The sequence below is a fragment of the Akanthomyces muscarius genome, chromosome 3 (assembly GCF_028009165.1).
Source record: "Akanthomyces muscarius strain Ve6 chromosome 3, whole genome shotgun sequence".
Taxonomy (NCBI): Eukaryota; Fungi; Ascomycota; class Sordariomycetes; order Hypocreales; family Cordycipitaceae; genus Akanthomyces; species Akanthomyces muscarius.
The window spans coordinates 3,423,026-3,443,649 of record NC_079243.1 but is presented as its reverse complement, the minus strand read 5'-3'; the positions used below and the strand labels follow the sequence as shown (position 1 = coordinate 3,443,649).

The 20,624-nt window shown below is 55.5% G+C and overlaps 8 protein-coding genes across 9 annotated transcripts; 2 read left to right on the top strand and 6 right to left on the bottom strand.

The window, feature by feature from the left end:
• Nucleotides 1-319: 319 nt before the first annotated feature.
• LMH87_002492 (uncharacterized protein) lies at nt 320-2,014 on the bottom strand (the record flags this gene model as incomplete). The annotated part of the gene is made up of 1 exon (XM_056193958.1): nt 320-2,014. The coding sequence occupies one exon, from the start codon at nt 2,012-2,014 to the stop codon at nt 320-322; it is 1,695 nt and encodes a 564-aa protein (XP_056050944.1).
• A 1,179-nt stretch (nt 2,015-3,193) lies between these two features.
• Nucleotides 3,194-3,795, top strand: LMH87_002491 (uncharacterized protein; the record flags this gene model as incomplete). The annotated part of the gene is made up of 2 exons (XM_056193957.1): nt 3,194-3,380; nt 3,446-3,795. 2 exons carry the CDS (start codon nt 3,194-3,196, stop codon nt 3,793-3,795), a joined length of 537 nt encoding a protein of 178 aa, XP_056050943.1.
• Nucleotides 3,796-7,080: 3,285 nt separating this feature from the next.
• Nucleotides 7,081-8,553, bottom strand: LMH87_002490 (uncharacterized protein; the record flags this gene model as incomplete). Its single annotated transcript, XM_056193956.1, has 1 exon — nt 7,081-8,553. One exon carries the CDS (start codon nt 8,551-8,553, stop codon nt 7,081-7,083), a length of 1,473 nt encoding a protein of 490 aa, XP_056050942.1.
• Nucleotides 8,554-8,937: 384 nt separating this feature from the next.
• On the bottom strand, nt 8,938-9,758 carry LMH87_002489 (uncharacterized protein; the record flags this gene model as incomplete). Its single annotated transcript, XM_056193955.1, has 3 exons — nt 8,938-9,026; nt 9,100-9,236; nt 9,322-9,758. The coding sequence occupies 3 exons, from the start codon at nt 9,756-9,758 to the stop codon at nt 8,938-8,940; spliced, it is 663 nt and encodes a 220-aa protein (XP_056050941.1).
• Nucleotides 9,759-10,243: 485 nt separating this feature from the next.
• LMH87_002488 (uncharacterized protein) lies at nt 10,244-11,842 on the bottom strand (the record flags this gene model as incomplete). Its single annotated transcript, XM_056193954.1, has 3 exons — nt 10,244-10,350; nt 10,404-11,429; nt 11,515-11,842. 3 exons carry the CDS (start codon nt 11,840-11,842, stop codon nt 10,244-10,246), a joined length of 1,461 nt encoding a protein of 486 aa, XP_056050940.1.
• Nucleotides 11,843-12,379: 537 nt separating this feature from the next.
• LMH87_002487 (uncharacterized protein) lies at nt 12,380-12,992 on the top strand (the record flags this gene model as incomplete). Of its 2 annotated transcripts, none has more annotated exons than XM_056193952.1 (4): nt 12,380-12,411; nt 12,649-12,806; nt 12,861-12,904; nt 12,978-12,992. In XM_056193952.1, the coding sequence occupies 4 exons, from the start codon at nt 12,380-12,382 to the stop codon at nt 12,990-12,992; spliced, it is 249 nt and encodes an 82-aa protein (XP_056050938.1). The 2 variants fall into 2 exon arrangements, with proteins under 2 accessions (XP_056050938.1, XP_056050939.1); XM_056193953.1 differs by having other exon boundaries at nt 12,861-12,917; nt 12,978-12,985.
• Nucleotides 12,993-13,693: 701 nt separating this feature from the next.
• Nucleotides 13,694-14,861, bottom strand: LMH87_002486 (uncharacterized protein; the record flags this gene model as incomplete). Its single annotated transcript, XM_056193951.1, has 2 exons — nt 13,694-14,632; nt 14,739-14,861. 2 exons carry the CDS (start codon nt 14,859-14,861, stop codon nt 13,694-13,696), a joined length of 1,062 nt encoding a protein of 353 aa, XP_056050937.1.
• Nucleotides 14,862-15,994: 1,133 nt separating this feature from the next.
• LMH87_002485 (uncharacterized protein) lies at nt 15,995-20,066 on the bottom strand (the record flags this gene model as incomplete). The annotated part of the gene is made up of 3 exons (XM_056193950.1): nt 15,995-17,209; nt 17,257-19,786; nt 20,047-20,066. 3 exons carry the CDS (start codon nt 20,064-20,066, stop codon nt 15,995-15,997), a joined length of 3,765 nt encoding a protein of 1,254 aa, XP_056050936.1.
• Nucleotides 20,067-20,624: the final 558 nt, after the last annotated feature.

The window sequence follows — 20,624 nt, the reverse complement described above, 5'->3', positions numbered from 1 at the left end:
ACATGTTCCTGCAGCGTCATGTGTCGGCCGGCTTCGAGCTCGCAAGACAGGAGACATCATGCTCAGATATTCAACGGTCACGCTCAAGGCAAGACGAGTACGGCGAGCATTTTAGTGAAAGCGTAGTCTGGGAGCATGCCTGCTACACGCACCGGGGTGAATTGAACAGTGGTGCCTTTCATGTGAGTATTCGTACGAGCACGAATAATGTCTCGCGGAGAGGTGGTCCATAGCTGGCCCCAGCGGGGATCTGCGTTACCGGGCACATGGATACATCACGATAGACCACGTGTAGTAAAGATTTCTCTGAAAAAATAATTCACTGCGGCCACTCCTCGTAGTCGATTTGCACGCCCCCTTTCTTGGGTCGCCACGTCTCGGGCACCGAGGCGAAGAGCTCGGCCTCAGAAGCGTCCGCCCACGCCTCATTGTAGATGCCCGGGTCCTGCGCCGCGCCGATGATGCCCGGCCCGTCAAAGAGCCAGCTGCGGCTTGGAGGCATGCCCATGCGCGCGCCGCTGCGCACGGTGAAACGCTTCCAAAAGTCCACGCCCCATCGGTCGTCCTGCGCGTTGCGTATGGCTTCCGCCAGCCCCAGCTGCTCCGCCCGGGCCACCAGGCGCCGGGTAAAGTACGACGGCTGCTGCCGCTGCGCTCCGTCTGCGTCGTAGTCCTCGTCGTGCGCCTGCGCCTCGCGCAGGAGAAAGGGGTCTGGCTCCACAGAGTCCAGCAGCGAGTCGAACAGCGCACGGTCTCGGGAGTAGATGGCGGCGCGCAGGACGGCGGGCCGCATGGCCGGACACCGCCGCGCGACCTCGCTGTAGGTGCTGGACGCCGCGACGGCGGGGTACCAGATGAGGTAGGGGAGATGGGTCCGGGGCACGTCGGGCGTCAGCCGGCTGAGGTCGTTGCTCATGATCATCCGCGCGTGGATGGCTTGGGCGATCCAGCGTGCGTGGCGCAACGGTCTTGGGGGGAGCTCCTGGGTTGCCCACCAGGTCGCGAAGAACGGGCAGTGGTAGATGCCGCGGACGACGCAGCCGGCCTCGTTGTCGACCATGCGGGGCCGTCGAAGTCGGGCGTACCGGTCTACGTTGCCGCTGTAGGCCGCCGCGACGATCAGGATGTCCTTGTCGCCCGCAGGCAGGTCCGGCGGCAACGGCTTGGCGAGGAACTCGGCCATGGCTAGGTTCGCGTAGCCGTCGGGTTCCGGCGTGGCAAACTCGTCAATGTTCATATCCTCGGTGATGTTGAAGATGGCTTCCTCAAAGCCATCGTCGGGGAGCATGGCGAAGAAATCGTCGTCGGAGTCTTCATTATCATCACCATCGCCACTGTGGTCTTTGTCGTTAGGGAGCACACAGTCCTCAGGGCCACTGGGTGTCTTGAACCGCTGCTTGACGTCGAGTATGGGCCGGACAGCAGTGTCTCCGTTGAGGCCAGACGGCTGCGGATCCGCCACAATCGATCTTGTGTAGTCGTCCATGACACGGTACCTGACGGGTTGACTCATGATGGCCTTGTAGATGTCATGGCTGCCACAGGCCCTGGCCTCTTCCGCAATGGCCACGTCTGGCAGAATACTGCCCCCTTCCTCCAGTTCCCGGAAGAGATCAATGTATCCGGCAACGGCGCAGGCGCGGGCAACATGGTAAGCCATGTGCGGGTAGCGACGCACGAGCTGGCGATAGGTGTCCTCGGCAGCCGTGTCGGGGTGCCAGATGCAGTAGGGCAAGTCGTCACTAGCCACGGACATATCTGGGACGTTGTTACTCATGATGGCGCGTGCATTGAGAGCGCGGGCAAATTCGGGCCATGCTCGCAGCGCCTGCGCCTCGGGGCCACGGCCAAAGGCCTCATGGTAGCGGATGCCACGGATAACGCAGAGGCGCATGGCCCGGCGGCCGAGGGCTTCGGGGACGGCGACGCCCCGGATTGCATCGCGAGCATCCGAGGCGTGAAAGGCCTTGGTGCGCAGGCGCTCACGGAGAGTCGCCGGGATGTTGTCAGCCATTTGGGAACTGACTGTGCTGCTAAGTCAATGAGAAAAGGCACAGGTGTAGAGTGCGTGTGTGAGAGGACAAGTTATGTCGGCGGAGAAGTCAGGCCACATGTGCGCACATTATATGAGAGCACTAGCCTGGAATTGTTGCTAAAGTGGAATATTAAAATTAAACACTCAAGATTAACAGGACAAGGAATACTTAATGTCTATTGAGCTAGTAGAATATACCTTTTCATTAATCGTACTTATTATGCGTACCCACGAAAGACGCTCGAGCTGAGCCCGCACTGACTCGGCACCAACACGACCCTGGAGCCGGACCACACGTATTTCGGGTCACCACGTTCGGCACTCTTCCTTGGCTTGCTGAGGTACTAGATTGGCTAGATAGCCGAGCCGTCGTATCTTCATCAATTGATCGATACATCTATATCACGTAATTTCGGTTGCGGAAACTATAGTAAAGGTTGGAACCCTATACCTGGAGAATCAAATCCATTTTGTTTTCCCTTTGCAAAAATGAGCAGTGCTCAGCGCATAAGTTGAAAAGCTGGGTAATTCTATAAATACAGCCCAATACCACGCTACAGTGGTTTTATGCACTGGAAAATGGTAACTACGTTTCTGAAGCAGTGTACAGCATACTTGTCTGGGGCGTTTCAGCATTGTCACGGACATGCATGTACAGTGAGGTCAGCATAACGCAATCAGAGCAGACCAAAGTCCAATACCGGCACTCATCATGAAACGCGCGCCACGATGTCGAATCTTTGTCTGCAGATAAACAAGACGAGGGATATGCGCAACTTACCCAACTTACAAGATAATTTACAAAGTCTACATACGCCAGGGAGGATTATGAGGCGTCGGCCGAATGCCAGCAGTGGTGGCTGCTAAGCTACAGCGGTATGAAACAGGTCGCATGTTGAAGTGGTTGGGTTAGTCAACTTATTGTAATGAGGGAATTGCACATGTTGATTCGCATAAAGCCATACAGAGAGGCTCATTGCCATGTAAAACTTTAGTATTAGCAAGCTGACTACTGATGCCCTCAGAGCTGCGAATCTGCCGTGCCAGCACCCGGAGCCGGACCCGGCCGGTGGTGGCGGCCGGCCGACCGACCGAGGGGCAAGGGCGGGGCATTTCTCCAAGCCCGTTCTCGCGCAGCACAACCGAAGACTGTAACCCATGACACCGCTTCTCTCTCTCTCCCTGGTCCTTGTATATATTCATACCATGGCCGCCCAACAGGATGACACATGGCAAATCTCCGAGGACGGGTGCCACGTCGCCCTGACGCACGCGCACCTCGACGCCTCGGCCGCCATGAACCTCGTGCGCAGTCCCGCCGCTGGCGCCATTGTGCTTTTCGCCGGTAAAGCCCGCCCTCCCTCGGCTCCACGCATCATTCCCTCTTTTCCTCTAACCCAATCTCACCAGGAACCACCAGAGACAACTTTGCCGGCAAGCCCGTCAAGGAGCTGCAGTACACGACGTACCACCAGCGTGCCCTGCGCACCATGCTCGGCATCGCCGCGGCGCTCCGCTCCAAGCACGGCCTGCACGGCATCGCCATGGTGCACCGCCTCGGAACCGTGCCCATCGGCGAGGAGAGCATCCTGATTGCCGTCTCCTCGTCGCACCGCCAGGCGGCGTGGCGCGCGGGCGAGGAGGCGCTCGAGGAGTGCAAGGCCAAGGTCGAGGTGTGGAAGCGCGAGGAGTTTGAGGGCGAAGAGGGCGTGTGGCGCGCCAACAGGGATGGCGCGGTGGGCGAAAAGGTGGCAGAGTGATTTTGGAAGAAAAGGCGCCTTGTAGCAAGAACGAAACTCGTCTTAATTGTAAGCATAAAGAGCGTGCACCTGTTCGTTGTTAAACTCGGTACATAAGCTGATTCTGGTAAGAGTGCTGGTACATACGGCCACAGGCAGTAGAAAATATCGCGTCCCGTCTAGCTCTTCCCCACGGTCGGTTGAAGCCTAAAAAATAACTCCGTGGACTCTAAAGTCAGCGTAGTGTGCCTCCATTTTTGGAGGTGCGCTAACCGGGCGCTGGTCGCCCAGTCCGAATTGAACGGTGCACCGGCCGGCCCAACGGCGACCGTGCCGGTGCCGGCGTTAAACGTATATACTGGACCCCCAATATACACCCCCTCTATTATATAATACTTTCTTAGCCATCGGTTTATAAAATAAGTGTATTTGAATAGATATGTAAGTCGAAAAAAAAAATCCTACCTCTCTCCTTCCTTACTTACTTAGGTGATACCCCTATATAGTATAGCTATTTAAATTTCCTAGCTAGGCCACAGTTCTCTTGACTCTACAGCGTACTGGACTCTACAGCGCATTGGACACTGAGATCGACAGGTGTCTCAAAGCAGCTGATGCCGCTATCGAGGTCATTTCTTGCAATGACGGTGTCGGGGATTGGGCTACGCTGTGGCTACTGCTCTCCTGTACGCCGTGCGACGAGTCCATCGGTAGGGCCATGTGCTAGGCCATCGTCATGTTCCGGTTTCTATACGCTCTACTGATATAGGTCTGCATAGCCATGGTGCTTGGTTGTTTAGGAACATGCTATGTGGTACCGGTAAATATCAGACAGGAGCCTGCATTGAGTATAATTGTGCTGCTATGGTCGATTCGGGTACCGAATAAGTTGACCATAGAGTTGTGCCGCCGATTCCACCTGTGTTGGGCGTTACACTATAATCGAAGAAGTTTCGGGCTTCGGAGACTGCCATAGAGAAACTACCGCCGCAACAGGTCATTAGGTAGGCAGCATCGGACTCGAAACGCATCTGAGGCAATTAGAGGTCATGAAAAGGAACAACGTCATGGATGTTGTCGACTGGCCGATCGGCACCGCCGCGTGAGAATTGACTTAAACTTACCGATCTAAACTTGGCATTCAGCTTTCCATACATCATGTTAGAGGCGAGGAAAGACACCCCAGACACGTTTACCTACCGCCCTTGGCCAGAAAATGTGGTTGTTGCCCTGGGTGCGTAATGCCCAACTCGTCAGGCAAGACTGGTCTGCAAGTTGTACAATGATCCCAAACTTGGATGGCAGGATGTTGGTCTCCAGAATACCAGAAACTTGGTAAAGAATCTATAGACAAGCTCTCCAGAGATGAGAAGTCCTTCTGTGGTATCCAGAAGTTGCTCAAGAGCGGGAAAACTCCTGTGATGGGAGTCTAGTGGTCTGACGGTTGGGAAGTAACCCGCAACGATCGCGTTCCCTTGCGCTTCAGTGGAATTAAAATGAAATCTTAGAGGATCTGCGGAAGAACAGCTTGCACGATCTGGCTAGGCATCCCGTTGCGGGGGCCACTCGATTATATGGATGCCACAATCATCCGTTGCCCGTCCATCTCGGGCGATTCCACCCGCACCAGGAAATTCCCACTCAACAGATTTTGTATCTCTAATAGGGATGACACCCGGTGGGAGTGCACTTCGTGGAAACTCGGAATCGTTGGTGCTAAGCCGAAGCTCTTGGCAGATTTTGTGACGCGCCGTCTCATCCTGCATCCACGCAACTGTGGCGGCGAGACCAAGTGGTGTTGCCAGCTTGTGGCTTGGAAAGGTCAACACCCTGCGAGAGTGCAGCCATTCAATGACGTTGAGACCTTCTTGTCCGGAGAGAAGAGTGAAACAAATGTCGCGCTCCTCACGTAGGCGGCGATCCTGTGCAGCGCTTGCAGGTGCATACGGATGTGGTGCGAGAGCCACCTGCACCACGCCGCTTCGGCAGATGTACTTTGTTAGAGGCGGACAGCGGCGGCGAGACTTGATGCGATTGAACAGAGGCATGGCTCGTAGAGCCATGCCCGATTACGATCAGGCTTAGCCTCAGCGGGCAGCCCGGGCAGGATCCTGTTCTCGTATTCTCTACCACTGGCAAAATATGTCATATTGGGATTATTTGGTCTGCATCTGTCATAGATCCTGGGGGGCTTGGCTTCATGCATCTCACGGATCCGATGCATCTCTTGCCTCGTGTAGCGACACCCGGTATAAACTGCCATCGAGAAAGAGTTGCAAGTGCAAGTGGAAGTTTTGTGAGGTAACATCACTTCATGGCATCTAGGTATGAGCGCATTTAAATATCCGTGTGTGCCTACGGAAGCATAATTTAGGTTTCGTTGTCAAATATAAACATTTAAAAATATTACATTTTACCACTTTATAGCACTTTATAGCACTTTATAATATGTTGTAGTGTTCTATAGTATTTTATAGTGCCGTATGTACTATAATCCCTTATAGTACCTTATAGCGCTCTATAGTGGTGTTTTTATAGCTACTAAAATGATATAGTATAATATGGAGGAAGTGTCTATTTGCAGAGTTAGACTATCTGATCTGGTCATTGATGGGTATCAAAGAAGGCTCACAGTTAAGAGCAATTTTCCGCAAAGCACTTAAATATAGCTATTAGAAAATAAGGACATTTTTAATGTCAGACGAGTCAGCCGTGGTGCCGCTTGTTCGGGAAGTCGTTGGCTGGAAGGGGTGGGTGTCTGTGACGTGGTGCCGGATAGCCCTGAGAGATCTCCGCTCTGGCGATTCTTTTTTTTTTCCTTTAAGATATAAGTAATGATAAGCTTTATGCAATCGAGACGGAACTGTATTAAATGACAGAATGCGTTGCCGCTGGCTCTGATATAATATACGATGTTACTGCTATATAGTGACACCTGAGCTAACCATCATCGCACGTCGCAGTCTTTGGCGAGGTTCAAAATAACGGCTCCCCGTAGCGACTGCTGATTACTCTGGAAGATAAACTTTTTCCTTTGAAGTAACAGAAAAGAGTATTGCTAGTCGGACCGATTATCTGAGGTACTTTAAATTTAGTGGTCGTCCTGGTTCTAAGCACCGTAGGATATCTGCGGATTGTTGCCTCTTGATGCTATGCCTTTCAGTTTCTCGGGCCTATTGAGTAGCTCACACTACGAACCAGTAGCTCTCACTCCTGTAGAGGAGCCTTGTATCTTATGATCGCCGCCAAGTATTGGCAGAAATGCCCGGTACGCAGCGGCGTCGGGACCGCTTTCCTCAGCCCCCATCACCGATACCCTGCACGTTCAAAAGCTGCAGGGCGAAACTCGAAATCGGCGTCGTATACTCTCACAAGCTCTGGATTGGGCCGTCGGTTCAACGGCACGTACTCTCTTGACCCTGGATGAGCGTGCGGCTCGTACATTCTCTGCATGCAGACCTCTTGCCAGGTGCCGTCCTTTTGGTACTCGACAAAGACTTGCGCGCTAACCACCAACCGGTCGAGCGTTGCCTCGTAGCTGGGGACGCCGCCACACCAGTCGCGCAGCTCCTTGCGCGCGGCGCGCATCGCCTCGCCGAGGGACACGGCTCTCGGTTCTCGATGCTCGTCCACCGCCCGCACCACGACGCTCTCGTGGGCCGCGTCCGGCACGGCGACCAGCCGGCAGCGCTTCCCCGGCGGCACGAAGCTGAGAGGGTCCTTGCAAGGCCCCGCGTACGGCGTGGTGCCGGGAATCACCATGGCAAGGCGCTCTGGCGACGCTTCGACGTGCTCCCACAGAAACTCGTGGATGTGGTCATGATGGCTGGACATGAGCGCCACGTTGACAGCGAGCCGCCTCGTGGCGCGGAGCGTGCGCATCAAATCATCGTAGCAGCGCCGCGCCGCCGAGCCTGGCTCCGTCTGGGCGAGCTTGGTGCTGTCGGGGCTCGTGAAGAGCAGCAGGTGGTAGACGGAGTCGTGGCTCAGGTACAGGACGTCCTTATCGGGCCGGAAGCGGCGAAACGGCGTCATGCACCGCGCCAGACGTGAGGCGCGGAAGCGCACACTGCTCAGGCGGGAATCCTGCGTCAGGGCCCGCGACTCGCGGCATACGTGCATGGTGACAGGGAACGCCGTGTCGACGGTGAGCGGCAGCACGGGAAGCTCGCTCAGGGGGTCGTCTTCGACCACGTGGGCGGGCACGTCGCCGGGCCAAGGGAGGCAGACCTCTTCCTCATCGTCGGGAACGGCTTCCAGCCATATGCTGCGGCGGAGCTCGGTCGGCAGGCTGGGAAACAGGGTGAAAGCGGCCATATGGTCGTATGCGTGGCGATCCGCTGCAGATGCGCCTCTCCGCCGCAATTTGTTACGGCCGCTGGTCCGTTGATGCCACGCGGGGTTTTCCGGTGTGTTGGAACGCGCTTTGAATGGAACCCAGACACGTTCTTGCCGGAGCGATGGATGGCGCAAGAGGCGACGAGATATGCTCACGATCAGAGAGGGGTGCTGCGTCCATTCTCGGCTGGACCACGCAATTGCCTTGGACAAAGGTAGGTTCAGGCGGCGGTGATGACTGCCGAGCTTGGAATCCGCAAAGCTGCTCAAAGTGCTGACCTTTTTCTTCTTCTTCTTCTTTCCCTTCCAAAGCCTAGGCAAAGCCATGGTGAAGCTCGTTCTTGTAAAAATGCTATGGCATTTTGAGCTATTCCTCTGCCCAGAAAGCTCTGCGTGGGCGGAGCAGCAGGCTTTTGTTGTGTGGAACAAAAAGCAGCTCATGATTGAACTCGTCCCACGAAAATGATGAAATTGCGCCACCGTCTAGGAGTTTTGGGGTGACGGCACAGGACAGCAACTTTTTCTTCTTCTTGATTCATATTTCTGCTCAAAATATATGAAAAATGTACAACTGAATTTCCAAAGTCGCACAAAAGCCCTTTCCCTTTGCCTTTATGCTTTCCGTGTCAAGATAAGCCCGCCGCCCACCGCCCGCCCGCAACTACCTATGCTCCCTTTGCACCTTGCCGCGACCACCCGTGAGAGCAACCACGCCCGAATATCTCACCTTCTCTTCCGCAAGTCCTGTAACACCCAAAAGTTGTCCATAGCTTCTAGCATTCATTTCGCTTCGTTATTTTTTGTTTTATTCTTTCTTTTTCGGTTTCATTTCTGGTATACAGGCGGCGGCTCCTGGAGGTATTGAAGCGGACACGGCGGCGGGTGGCATGCACCACCACATGGACCAAACATGACTACAACCAGTTTTAGCACAACGGCCCATCGCGAGAAGACGCAGGGAGGGGGGGAAGGGGGCCAACAACGTACCGATATGTTTCGAGTAGGCGTCGGTAAAGGTCACATCCACACCCAGTCCTTGAACGTCAATGTCCTCTGTCAGCGCCGAGGGGTACACCACAATCCCATACTCGACATGCAAAACACGCCAAAACTCCGAGGGCAGTCTGTTTGTTCCCCGAAAACCCCGCACCACAGGTCAGTTTTTCTTCTTCATTATCCTGCTTCTTCGTTTTCATTATATACACGTACCGGTACTGCCCGCGCTTTATGCAGGCGTGTACAAAGAGACACAGCGTCTCCAGGACCAGCTTCCCGTCCTCGACGGCCTTGCCGAGCTGCGCGTCGTCGAGCTCGTAGACGCGCCGCAGACGCTCCTTGGAGTAGAACATGGCAATGGACCAGCCCTTGGAAATCTTGTCCAGGTCGTCGCGGTCACAGCAGCATCCATCCATGGCTGGTGGGCTTTTTTTCTTATATTCAATGCGACTTTTGCTTCTCGTGTCTTTTCTTGTATACAAAGTCGACGAATTGCGCAGTTGGAGAATCGGCACAGGAGGGGGACAAAAGACCAGAAAAGATTCAAAGGACTCAGAATTAGCAGGAACGAGTACCTCTTTGTCCCCAGTCTCTTTAAAGAAAACTCCAGACTGGCCAAAAGGGTTCCCTTTTTCGGTCTGTATCAGCATGCACTTGTGCTCTAGCGCTCGTCCCGCACTCAATGGCGCTGGCCATCAGGGTGCCCAACGGGGCACGTCATCCGCCATCGCCCAGTCGCATCTGGGGCAAAGAGGTGACTGTATAATGCTTGGAACGGCGCATCAGGTTGGCGTCATGCAAGTTCAGTTGCTGCGTTGGCGCGCGCAGGGCTTAGCTAAATATGTTGCGGCTCTCTCGCAGGGAGACGGAATGGCTGAGTTTGTGCTTCTAGAGCTAAGATAACTGTCAAAAGCATACATGAAATAATAATGATATTAAATATATCGGCCACGGGCCTATGGTCTATGCCTCCCATACTTTCATAATGGGGCCAACTTGGTATCTCAACTCTATGCAATGTGTTGGCGATCGCTTCGTGTAATGAAAATGGTGCCCATCACCACATGTAATATACCCCCCCCGCGTGTACATTGATATTATTTACAGTATAATTCGGAAATCGTCGTCGCTTTATTTACATAGCAAAGACCGCGGCGGCGACAACAGCCAGGGCAGCGGCGGCCGCAGTTGAGGGGGCTCGGACAAGGCCAGCAGCGCTGGCGGCAGTATCCTCGGCAGGAGCTAGATAGAGTCAGCAGGTGGATTCCATATCTCGAATTTGGCAGGAGACTTACCATCCATGCCCTTGATGGAAGGGATAGTGCTGTTGGCCTTCAGCGTAACAATGTTGGTCTCGTTAGACTTGGGGTACGACTGGGCGATGGCCACCTCCTGGCGGGCCAAATCGTAGACGACATAGGCCGAGCGCAAGAAGGTGTCGCCGAGAAGAGCGTACTCGGGCTCGTTGGAGGAGCCGCCGCTGCTGCCGAGAGGGTCGGGCTCCTGGGTCTTGTAGTCGTCGGCATTGGCAATGCCGAACATGCAAACCTTGCCGAAATCCTTGAACTGGCTCTTGAGGAGAGGGCTCTTGAAGATATCCTGGTGGTCGTCAAAGGAGTTGACAATCATTTCCTTGAGAGGGACGGAAATAGTCTTGCCGTTGAATTCAAAGTTGAATTTGGTCTTGGTAAGGTTGTCCTTGCCATCCTTCTTGGTAGAGCCGCTGCAGTCAATAAAGGGCGTAGCGATGCCTGTGACGGAGACGACGCCAAGCTTGGTGTAGATGGGAGTGACAACGCGACCGGGGAGCAGGACAAGAGTGGCGCCGGTATCGAGAATGGCTTTGGTCTTGAGGCTAGGGAGGGAGACACCATCGACGGAGAAGCCGGTGAGGTCGACAGCGTACGAGGTGACGTTGTCGGACCCATGGATGTCGTCGGCGACAAGAGGCAGCGTGGCGAGGTCTCCAATGTATTTTTTGGTGTCAATGCCACCAAAAAGGAAGGTGCCGTGGCTCTCGGTGACAGAGTCGAGGTAGAGGCTAAAGGCGGCGGTATCAATGTAGCCCTGGGAGACGAGGTTGTCGATAATGGTAGGATACTCCTTCTTGGCAGCGACGCCGACGCTCATACCAAGACCCATGAGGCCGGTTGCGCTGCTGCTCTTCTTGGCGAGACCGAGCTGCTGTTGCGTGATGGTCATGTCGCCAATGGTGACTGTGTCGTTGAAGTAATCGCCAGAGGACTGGCTGCCATCTAGGTAGCTAATTTTGAAGCCGCCTCTGATGGTCGTCTCAAAGGTGGAGCTGGCGTCAGGATCGACTGCATGTATGCTGTTAGCCATGAGAGCAAAAAGTCAATTGACCCTCCTGGGAGGTTGGGCAATTGGTTCGGAAATTGGACGTACACTGCTTCAGGCAAGAGGGGGGCAGCTGCAGCTCAGGGCTGCCGTATCTGCAAAAGTTGTTGCCTTTTTGGTTGACCCAAGTATCGCTAGAGCCGGTGTCGAGATGAAAGGTCAGAACCTGCTTGGGGGTGCCAATGCCCAGGTCAGCATAGTAGCCGCCTCCGGTAACGTTGTTGATGGCCTGTAGGTCGATGATTGGGTCGCCGGTCCGTCGGTGAATTTTGAGAGCGTCGTAGAGCTCGGCGTTGATCTGCTTGTGGATGTCGACGCTGACGGTGCCGGCTGAGGCGAGGCCCAGCATGGCAGAGAGGGCGAGGATGTCGCGCATGGTGATGTGCAGCAGATGCGCCGTCTGTGTGTCTCGGAAAACGGCTGCGTCTAGCTGGGCCCGGAGCAAGGGAATTGGTGATATATAATGCTGCTGATGGGGGAAGAAGGAAAGGCCAAGAGAGCGCGGGCAGGCTGGTGGCGTGCGTAGGTAGCAGTATTTAGGCAATCTTTAGGCTGAGCCGGGCGCTACGAGGCTGGTTTTGGGTCCACCGAGTGAGGCAGGCAACAGGAGCGTTGCAGGGGCGTCGCAGGGGCGTTACAGGGCGTTGAGGCGGGTTGAACAACAGGCAGGAGGCGTGAGCGGGCACTTGGGAATTAGCGTCGTCCAGCGCTGCTGCTAACTACCTGGAAGCTTGGGGCGACTAGGCTGCCCTACAGTGGATAATCGACGCCGCTGCCGAGCCGCTAGCTGCTGGCGCTGCCTGCCAGTTGGGCGAGGACGCGAGCTTGGCCCAGTTGTGGAAGCCTCATCTGACGCGATGAGCTGGTGGCAGTGCTGCTTGGCGAGTCAGACTGATCACCGCCCGAGGTATACATGGCCCCCGCGTTGCCTGATTCCATCCAATGGTGCGTGGCTGATTGAACAGTCATGATGTTTGTTTCTCATCGTGTCGGTTTTTTTTTTTTTTTTTTGGCCTACAGAGTACTCCGTAATGGCATTGACATGGGGGAAATGTGCACGCCTACGGAGAGAGCGCCAAGGCCGGCTGCTAATATTAGCCCGCATCAGCCAGTGGGACATGTCGACAAAGGGTCATTGACTCGCCACCGAGTGCAGGCGCTAAAATAGAGTTGGCTTTACAGTGCGGTAAGCACACGCACCAGTAGATCAGACACGGCCAACGAGACATTCGACAACGATTCAGTTGCACGCATCAGCCGTCACAGAACGAGCCAAAACGCACGAATTGAAACGAGCTCCAATGATGCCATCTTGAGGCCCAAGCATGAGGCATACCTAGGTATGCACTCGGGCCGAACCTCCAAGCAGCCCCTTGTTTAACAACTCGCTCCAGGGGCAAGGCATCGTCTGAGTCTTGTTCTTGCGTACTCCAGAATTGTGCGAGTCCACTGTGCCGTGCGCCCCAAGCCTACGCCCCGCCCCAACAAGGCTGACGCCCGTGCTATTACAGGCGTTTGACTGCTAATTTCCAGTAGTTGCTCCGTTTCTGAAGGGAAGAAAGAAGGAAAGAGAGAAAAGAGTCACACACCGTGCTACAGGCCGTTGGACTATTGGCCAAGCCTGCAGGGATAGCTCATTTGTTTTGACACTATTTCCTGCATCAATCTACTGATATCCGTACAGTATTGATGTTTGAGTCATGACCGATCGAGGACGCCTTTTCATAAGGCTGGGACCGACGGTGAGCGCAGGTCTGCTGGGTGCACTCATCTCGAGCATGGCCCGGCTTGTCTGTTGGCGGCCGATGGCTTCTTACTTGTCCGCCGTTCTAGTTGGTTGATACAAGACTGTCGAGAAGTGACGTCTACCGTCAAACGCATTCTTTTTGGTGCCAAGTCGTAACGCAAAGCTCCGTCATACAGGGCAGCCACATGGAAAATGCCTGGTGCGTTCCTTGCGCGGCTCAGCTCATGTTGTTGAACAGAGCAGAATGTTGTCATTGTGCTGAATGCGGACGTGACAACTCCCCGTCAACTCCGTCAACCCCACGCAGCAAATTACGCGACCCATACGACGTCGTTGCATTACCAGTACTCACAAGTTATATGTGGCTGTATTATGATATACATCATCTATGCAATATGCTGCTCGGTAACAAAGCAAAATAAAAAAAGGCTCCCACCCCATTGTCCCGCATCTATCCCCATAATCTCCGCCGCCGCCGTTCTACATCTTGGCCGCCTTTTCCCGGCCCTTGTTGTCCAGCCTCACGACGCCCTCTTGCATGCAGCTCGCCAGCAGCGTCCCGTCCTTTGCGAAAATCTTTTGCACCACGAAGCCGCGGCCGTCGCCGCTCCACGGGCTCTGCATCTCGCTCAGCATCCACTCGTCGGCCTGGACCCTCTTGGGCTCGTGGAAGTAGATGCTGTGGTCGAGGCTGACCATCATGCCGAGCTTGGGCTGGCGCTCCCACGCGGCCACGTCGTCGCCGCTGAAGCCGTCGCTCTCGAGTATGTTTTCGACCTGCGCGCGCACATTGTCCGGCAGGTCCGGCACGTCGGCCGGCGCAAACGGCATGCGCCACAGCTGGTGCAGCCGCGACACGGTCCCGATGAACCAGCTGTCCGACATGTACGCCAGCGCGTTGAGGTGCGCCTGGTGCCCGCCCGCGGGCGAGATGGCGCCGCGCATGCGCGACCACCGCATGTGCCGCCGCTGGTCCATGGCGCCCGTGTCGTGCTGCGCGCTGCGCGCCACCGTCAGCGACTGCACCGGGCTGTGCTTCTCCCACTTGGCCTCGCCGTCCCAGTCCTCGGGCGGCGGCGCCACCCCCGCCGGCAGCGTCGCCGCGTGGTGCACCTGGCCCTCCCCGGCGCTGCCCTCGCGCGTAAACGAAATCGTCGTCGTGAAGATGCACCGTCCGCGCTGGCGCGCCTGCACCGTCCGCGTCGCAAACGATCGCCCGTCCCGCACGCGCTCCACGTGGAACAGAATCGGCGTCGTCCCCGAGCCCGCCAGCAGGAAGTAGCAGTGGCACGAGTGCACGAGAAAGTCGGCCGGCACCGTCTTTTGTGCCGACGCGAGGCACTGCGCGATGACGGAGCCGCCGTAGATGCCCCGCGCGCCAGGTGGGTGCCAGGGCTCGCGCGCGTTGGTAAAGATGTCCTGTAGAAGTTGCAACGAGTGGTTAGCACGCGGGGAAAGCTATCCATCGCAATTGATGCGCATCGTGGTGGGATTGGGCGGCTCGGCAAGGGCCACGGGCACGTACAGGTCCGAGAACTGCCAGCTCCGTCACTTCCAGCACGTTTTCAATCGGCGCCTTGTTCGGATCCGGTGGCGGCGGCCGAAGCAGCGTCGTCCGCTCGTCCCACGGAGGTTTCGTGTCGGGCATTGCTTTGGCTACGTATGTGCTTTATTTTTCCTTTTTTTTTCTTCTCTCTTCCTGTTTTGAGTAGTAGTAGTACTCGTCGTCGTCGTCGTCGTCGTCGTCGCTTGTCGTGCAGGCGAAAGTTGTAATGCCGAAGCAACGATTGGTTGGGCTGAGGTTGACAAAAAAAAAAGGTTAATAAAGGCCCAGCACAGAATCGAATGCTGCGTGTTGACGTATTGTGGAGGAGCAAAAAAGGTTGAATCAGGGAAAGAGGAACAAGTCGAAAATGGGATGATGAAATTTGGGCGGGCCGAGCTTTTTGGGGTCAATCAGCAATGCCGCCATGGCGATTTAACCGAGGCACACAGTACGGAGACTGAGAGAGACGTCTCGCCGATGGCTGACCGGGTCACGACTACGTTAATGATGATTAGCGACGCCAACAAAGGCTGTCAGAACCGGCCTTGTCGGCAGCTTTGCCTCGTCTCCCTCGGCTCCAGGCGGGGCCGCCAACAAACTAGTTAACTACTGGTAACTACCTAATAACTGCCCAGGGTGCCAGGTTAACTAATCATCAACGCGCCCTTGGGAATGCGGTCCCCTTTTTAGTGCTGTTCCCCGGACTTTTTTCCCAACTTGCGTCACAGCGGATGCTACACTTACCCAGCCAGCGCCTGTCACTAGTTACCTAATAGGTAAAGCCCCGTAGCCATGCTCACTTGAAAAACCCCCTTCTAAAAAGTCCGTTCTCGCCGCTCCAGAACCCAAGGCCGCACGGGTACCTAGATCCTGTACGTGACTGGCCAGACACCAGATTAGCAACTGCCCATTATCTTGGAACTAGGGCGGATAAAAAGACACCCTAGCATCACTCGCTCCGTAGCGTATTGGCCCCGTCTTGTTCATTGTGCGGCACTCTCCGCAGGATTTGCGCTAGGTCCCGTCCGCGGAAGGCTTGACTGCCTCTGGAAGGCCATGGGTGGCTGTCGTATATCCGTACCAGCATCTTCATTGTAAATCGCATGCAGGTCCAAGAACCAGCCAGCAGTAGCTTTGTTTGCAAGCAGTTTTATTAATAGCCATCGACTTCATCTGCTGTGTACTGTACCCTTCACATGCTCGACACTCTAGCTTCTCTAGCGCTACTGCTATCCCTACTCATTTTCTGTAGCTGCTTCATCCTGAAAGATGGGCTCCAGGCCAGCCCACACGTTCGCGTCACCCTCAGGCCCAGCCTTTTCACGCTGCTTCCAGTACTTGTGGTTGAACTGCCAGTACTGCTCACCCGTCACCTCGCAACGCGCTCTGCTAAACCACGCCGGCGTAAAGTGGTCGCCCGCATCCTCCCGCTTACGCCGGCGCGCGCGCTGATTCTCTTCCAGTCGGTTCTTCTCCGTCGCCGCAAGATCGTACTCACCATCCTCCATAGCACGCTGATCGGGTCTTAGTCGCGAGTCCGTCGGCGCAATCCACTGCTTGAGCTTGTCGTCAATGTGGTTGAACGTTAGAACAAATGGCGTCAGGTTGAACGGGATTCCAGTAGGTCGTTCATTCGCTTGCCACACCAGGTAGGCCCGGTTAGGGTCCGTCATACCGCCGCTGTGCACTTTCTCATCGCTGTTTCCCTTTCCTGAAGCGTCAAGGTTGGCTTCGTAGCCCGGTGTCAGGCGTGCATAGAGTTTCGAGTTCCAGCGACCGCCCATGCTGAAGCGCACTCCACCATCCGAATCCATAACCTTGCCGGCAACCTGATACGCGCTCGACACCTTCCAACCGCGAGGCTTCATCTCGAGCATCGCAACTTCGCCAGTAGTCCAGTTCTTCACTTCCATGGTACCGTAGTGGTCAATAGTAGGGTTGCCGGTAATGATACCGATGACAGACGACGTGACCTTCTTCCACGAGTAGAAATCTTCCTTGCCGCCGTTGGTTGGTCTGATTCTGAGGAACCAAGTACCCAAGTGCGCAACGTCAAAGGACTTGCCGTAAAATTTCGACTTGACGTTGGACTCTCCCCAGTAGGTCCAATTAGGAGACTCGGCCCAAGCAGCACCAATCGGCGGGTGGTGGCTGACCTGCTCTGTGAAGAAGCGGTAGTTCTTGTCGGGACGAACGTATTCAAAAGTTTCTCCAAGAAGGGGGTTGAATGGCTTGGCAACACGACCAATACTAGAGGCGTATTCACTGGCTGCAAAGGCAGCGACATAGATCAGCCGCTCCAGTGAGTCGGGTCGAGAGGCGGCCATATCGAGCAGGTCGGAATACTCCATATCTTCACCGCATCGGTACAGTAGGGAAGTAGGCTCGTTGAAGGATACGGGCAGGGTCATCTTGGTCATATCCTTGCCGATCATCGATTTGAGAATACCCTGCGAAGTGTTAGGCTATCATCACCCCGATTGTGCAAAAAACTAACCCAGAGAGAGATCTTAGGACGGTCATCGGCGTCCATCTTGAGTCGGTGTCGGATACCATTCTCGTAACCACGAAACGAGGGGGTAAGATCCATCGACGACGAAACTACGGCTTGCGGCTCGGTAGGCTGCGACTCGGGGAGTTCGGTGACCTCAACTTCACCAGAGTCCACCGCATCAAAGAATTCATCTCCATCATCCGAGTCTGAATCGGAAAAGTCTGCAACTTGATCGAGCGCCGTCTTCTGTCGCCTGAGGCCACGGCTGCCCGGCGACATGGGAGGAATTTGAACATCCTCTTGCGCTTTTTCTAACACAGGTGTCCCGTCCAAAGGAGTGCTGCCCTCCATGACTTGGCGCAGGGCCTTCTTGGTGATCTTACGCTTTTTCTCCGATTCGTCTACGCGGGCCTCAAGAATCTCCTGTTCACGTGCAACATGAGCCATGCTCTCTTCCCACATCTGGCGCATGTTGGTCTCTCGCTCTAGTCGGTACTTCCAGAAGGCGTCACGATCCTTGGAAATCCTCATGAGATCGCCGATAAGACCCGTCAAGCTGCGAATTGCAGCGTCGTACGTTGAAAGAGCCTGTGTGACCTTTGTGTCGGAGAGCGAAGTAGCAGGGCGCTGTGACAGCTCCGTCATGAGAGCATTATGGACACCCGTCATGGTCTCGAGCTGGAGCTTGGCCGATTGTGCTGTGATGTTGAGAGCATCCTTGGTCGCACTGGGGTCCTGGCGCATGCTACGATCATCATAATCATCATCGTCTTCCTCTCCAGGAATGACTTCAGCCCCATCGTGAAGACGCGATGCCCCGCCATCGGTAGTAGCATCAAAGGCATCGTCTTCGTCGACACTACCAGTGGTGCTGGCTCTCGTGAGGTCGTTCTTTTGCGGGGAAAGCTTGGCGCTTGAGGTTGAGCGCGTCGGCAGATGCGAGCTGCTTAGACGGCGGTCGGAAATGCTAGCGTTTTCGCTATGTGACTCCTGGACAGAAAGCGTATTAGGGTCGGCCTTGGCCTGGCGGAGAATCTCGGCATTTCTGGCAGTCTGCTTCTCTTCCTCCTTGGCTTGGTCCTTGGTCCACTGGATCGAATTGTTGAGAGCCCAGAACCAACGCTTAGCTTCGACTTCGTGGTTGGCCTTGAGCGTGTATTTGACAGAGGATTTTCCAATGATTTCGAACTTGGTCTTCTCATCAGGGCTCATGTGAAGTCGGGCGATGCGCATGTTGATAGCGCCACGGCAAGCGGAACCTGCATCATCCTGGTGCTTGTAATAGCTCAGCACGCCATCCTCTAGGACAAACCAACGCAGCTGGTAGCCCTTGCGGTAGTTGGTCCATTTCTTGAGATAACCCTTCATCTCGCGGGCTTCCTTGCCAGCTATGAGTTCGCCGCCAGCACCTGTGGCGGCACCTTGGGTAGCAGCTTGACCGAGAACAGCCTTTTCTTGAATACCGCGTTGAGCAGCTACGGCAGCGGGAGACTTCTTGAGAATAGATTTGATTGCGTCGTCGTGGGAAATTGATTGCGCGAGCTTGCCCTTGCGGTCGCGGCGAAAGGGATCGGCGCCATGGAGAAGCAGAACCTGTATGAGAGCAATATTTTTCTTGCGTGCAGCTTCATGGAGAAGAGTACCGCCGGTTTGCAGAGTGGCGGGCTCAGACACAAATTCGGGGCTGTTGATGTCGAGCACAGCTCTGAGACGGGGTTCCTCGAGGACCTGCGCAAGGGTGTCGTAGTCTCCCTTGGCAATGAGCTCCTGGACCTGTCGTACTTTCGAGTCGGTAAAGAGCGAGCGCGACAGCTGAAGAAGCTGGAAAATCTCAGGGTTCTTGGCGAGATCGATAGGGAACTTGCCCTGAAGGTTAACGAGGGCTTCGTTAATGTCCTTTTGCTCGAGGAGAAGCTTCACGGCGGCCGTGCGGCCATGAGTAGCAGCAACGTGAAGAGGGGTATTGCCCTCGCGGTCACGCGCGTTGACATCGACCATGCCAGCACCATCGGACAAGACATATTCAATGACGGGGAACTCGGCGCACTGGAGGGCAAGGTGGAGAACGGTGGTATCTTCGAGAGCGGTCGGAGCAGTGGTGGCGGAGGTAGCATTGGAGGAAACACTGAGGCGATGGGCGCTGTCGGCAGACTCGCGAACTATCTTTGAAATGGCGGCAGTGTCGCCGTTGCGGAGTGCCTCGACAACTCGGAACTTGCGAACAGACTGCTCGAGGCTGGGGCCCTTGTCATGTGCGGGGACTGTAGGCTTCATAACGGGCGGCGCTGGGTGCTGCTGCTGCTGCTGCTGCTGCTGAGATTGTTGCTGTTGGGATGGTGTTCTGCTCAAGGAGAGCCTGCTTGTATGCGAAATGGTGCGCGAAATGGGCAAGATCGAGGACTTGGAGGTCTGCTTCGTAGATGCAGCACCTCCGGCAGTGGAGCGAGCGTCGTCGGAGCCCGACTCTTCGTCGCGGGTTTCTCGTCGTCTGAGCAAGGCGAGGGCCGCCGAAGATCTGGAGCGCTTGTGCGTACTATGAGGCCAGGAGGGGAACAAGAGTCAGTCTGCGATCGGGACGGTAGCGGATGAACGTGGCGGGCGGAGAGATTGCAGAGGCGGGATGGCAATTGACCACGACGACGTTGCAGCCAGCTGGACCTTGGCGGTGCGGCCGGTTGGTCCACTACGCGCCTAGGAATGAAGCATGTGGACTGACAGAGGGGAAGAGTCAAAGTAACCGAGGGGAAAGGGAGGGAAGATGTGCGCTATAGCGGCCCTGCGTGGGTTACATACCTGTCGCCAGCGTCCGACATTGTGAAGATGGGCTAATTGTCCCAATGATTTGCCTTGCAAGAGCGAGGATTTATTTTACAGGAAGCTTGGTTTTATTTTCTACCCCTGGTCTGGCGGCAACCGGGAGGGGGGCTCTTTGAAGATGAGGGGCAGCGAGCAGGCCAGCAGCTACTGATACCTCCAGTGAGGTAAGTGGGCGGGAGGGAGCTGATGAGCAGCAGGGCGCAACAGCTGTCGACAGGCCGAGGGAAAGCGGTCAGCGCAACAACTAACCTGCGCTAGTTGTACTGTTAGCCCATCATGGCACCAGCACGCGGTGGGACGGTGGAACAAAGCCAAAAAAGTGACCAGGGACTGACTTCGGCGGGAATAATGTAGCAGCCCAGGGCTGGAGGGCTGATACGGCAGGCTGGTGGTAGTGGTAGGCCAAAATGGTGGACGGTTGGAAGATGATTATCAGCAAAGGCAGGGAATGAAGCAAGCCGCGCAACGAGGTCGAGGACAATTCGAGGGTGGCGACGATGGGGTTGACGCTCGAGTAGCTGATTTAATATCGGTGATGATCATGAAGGAAGGGC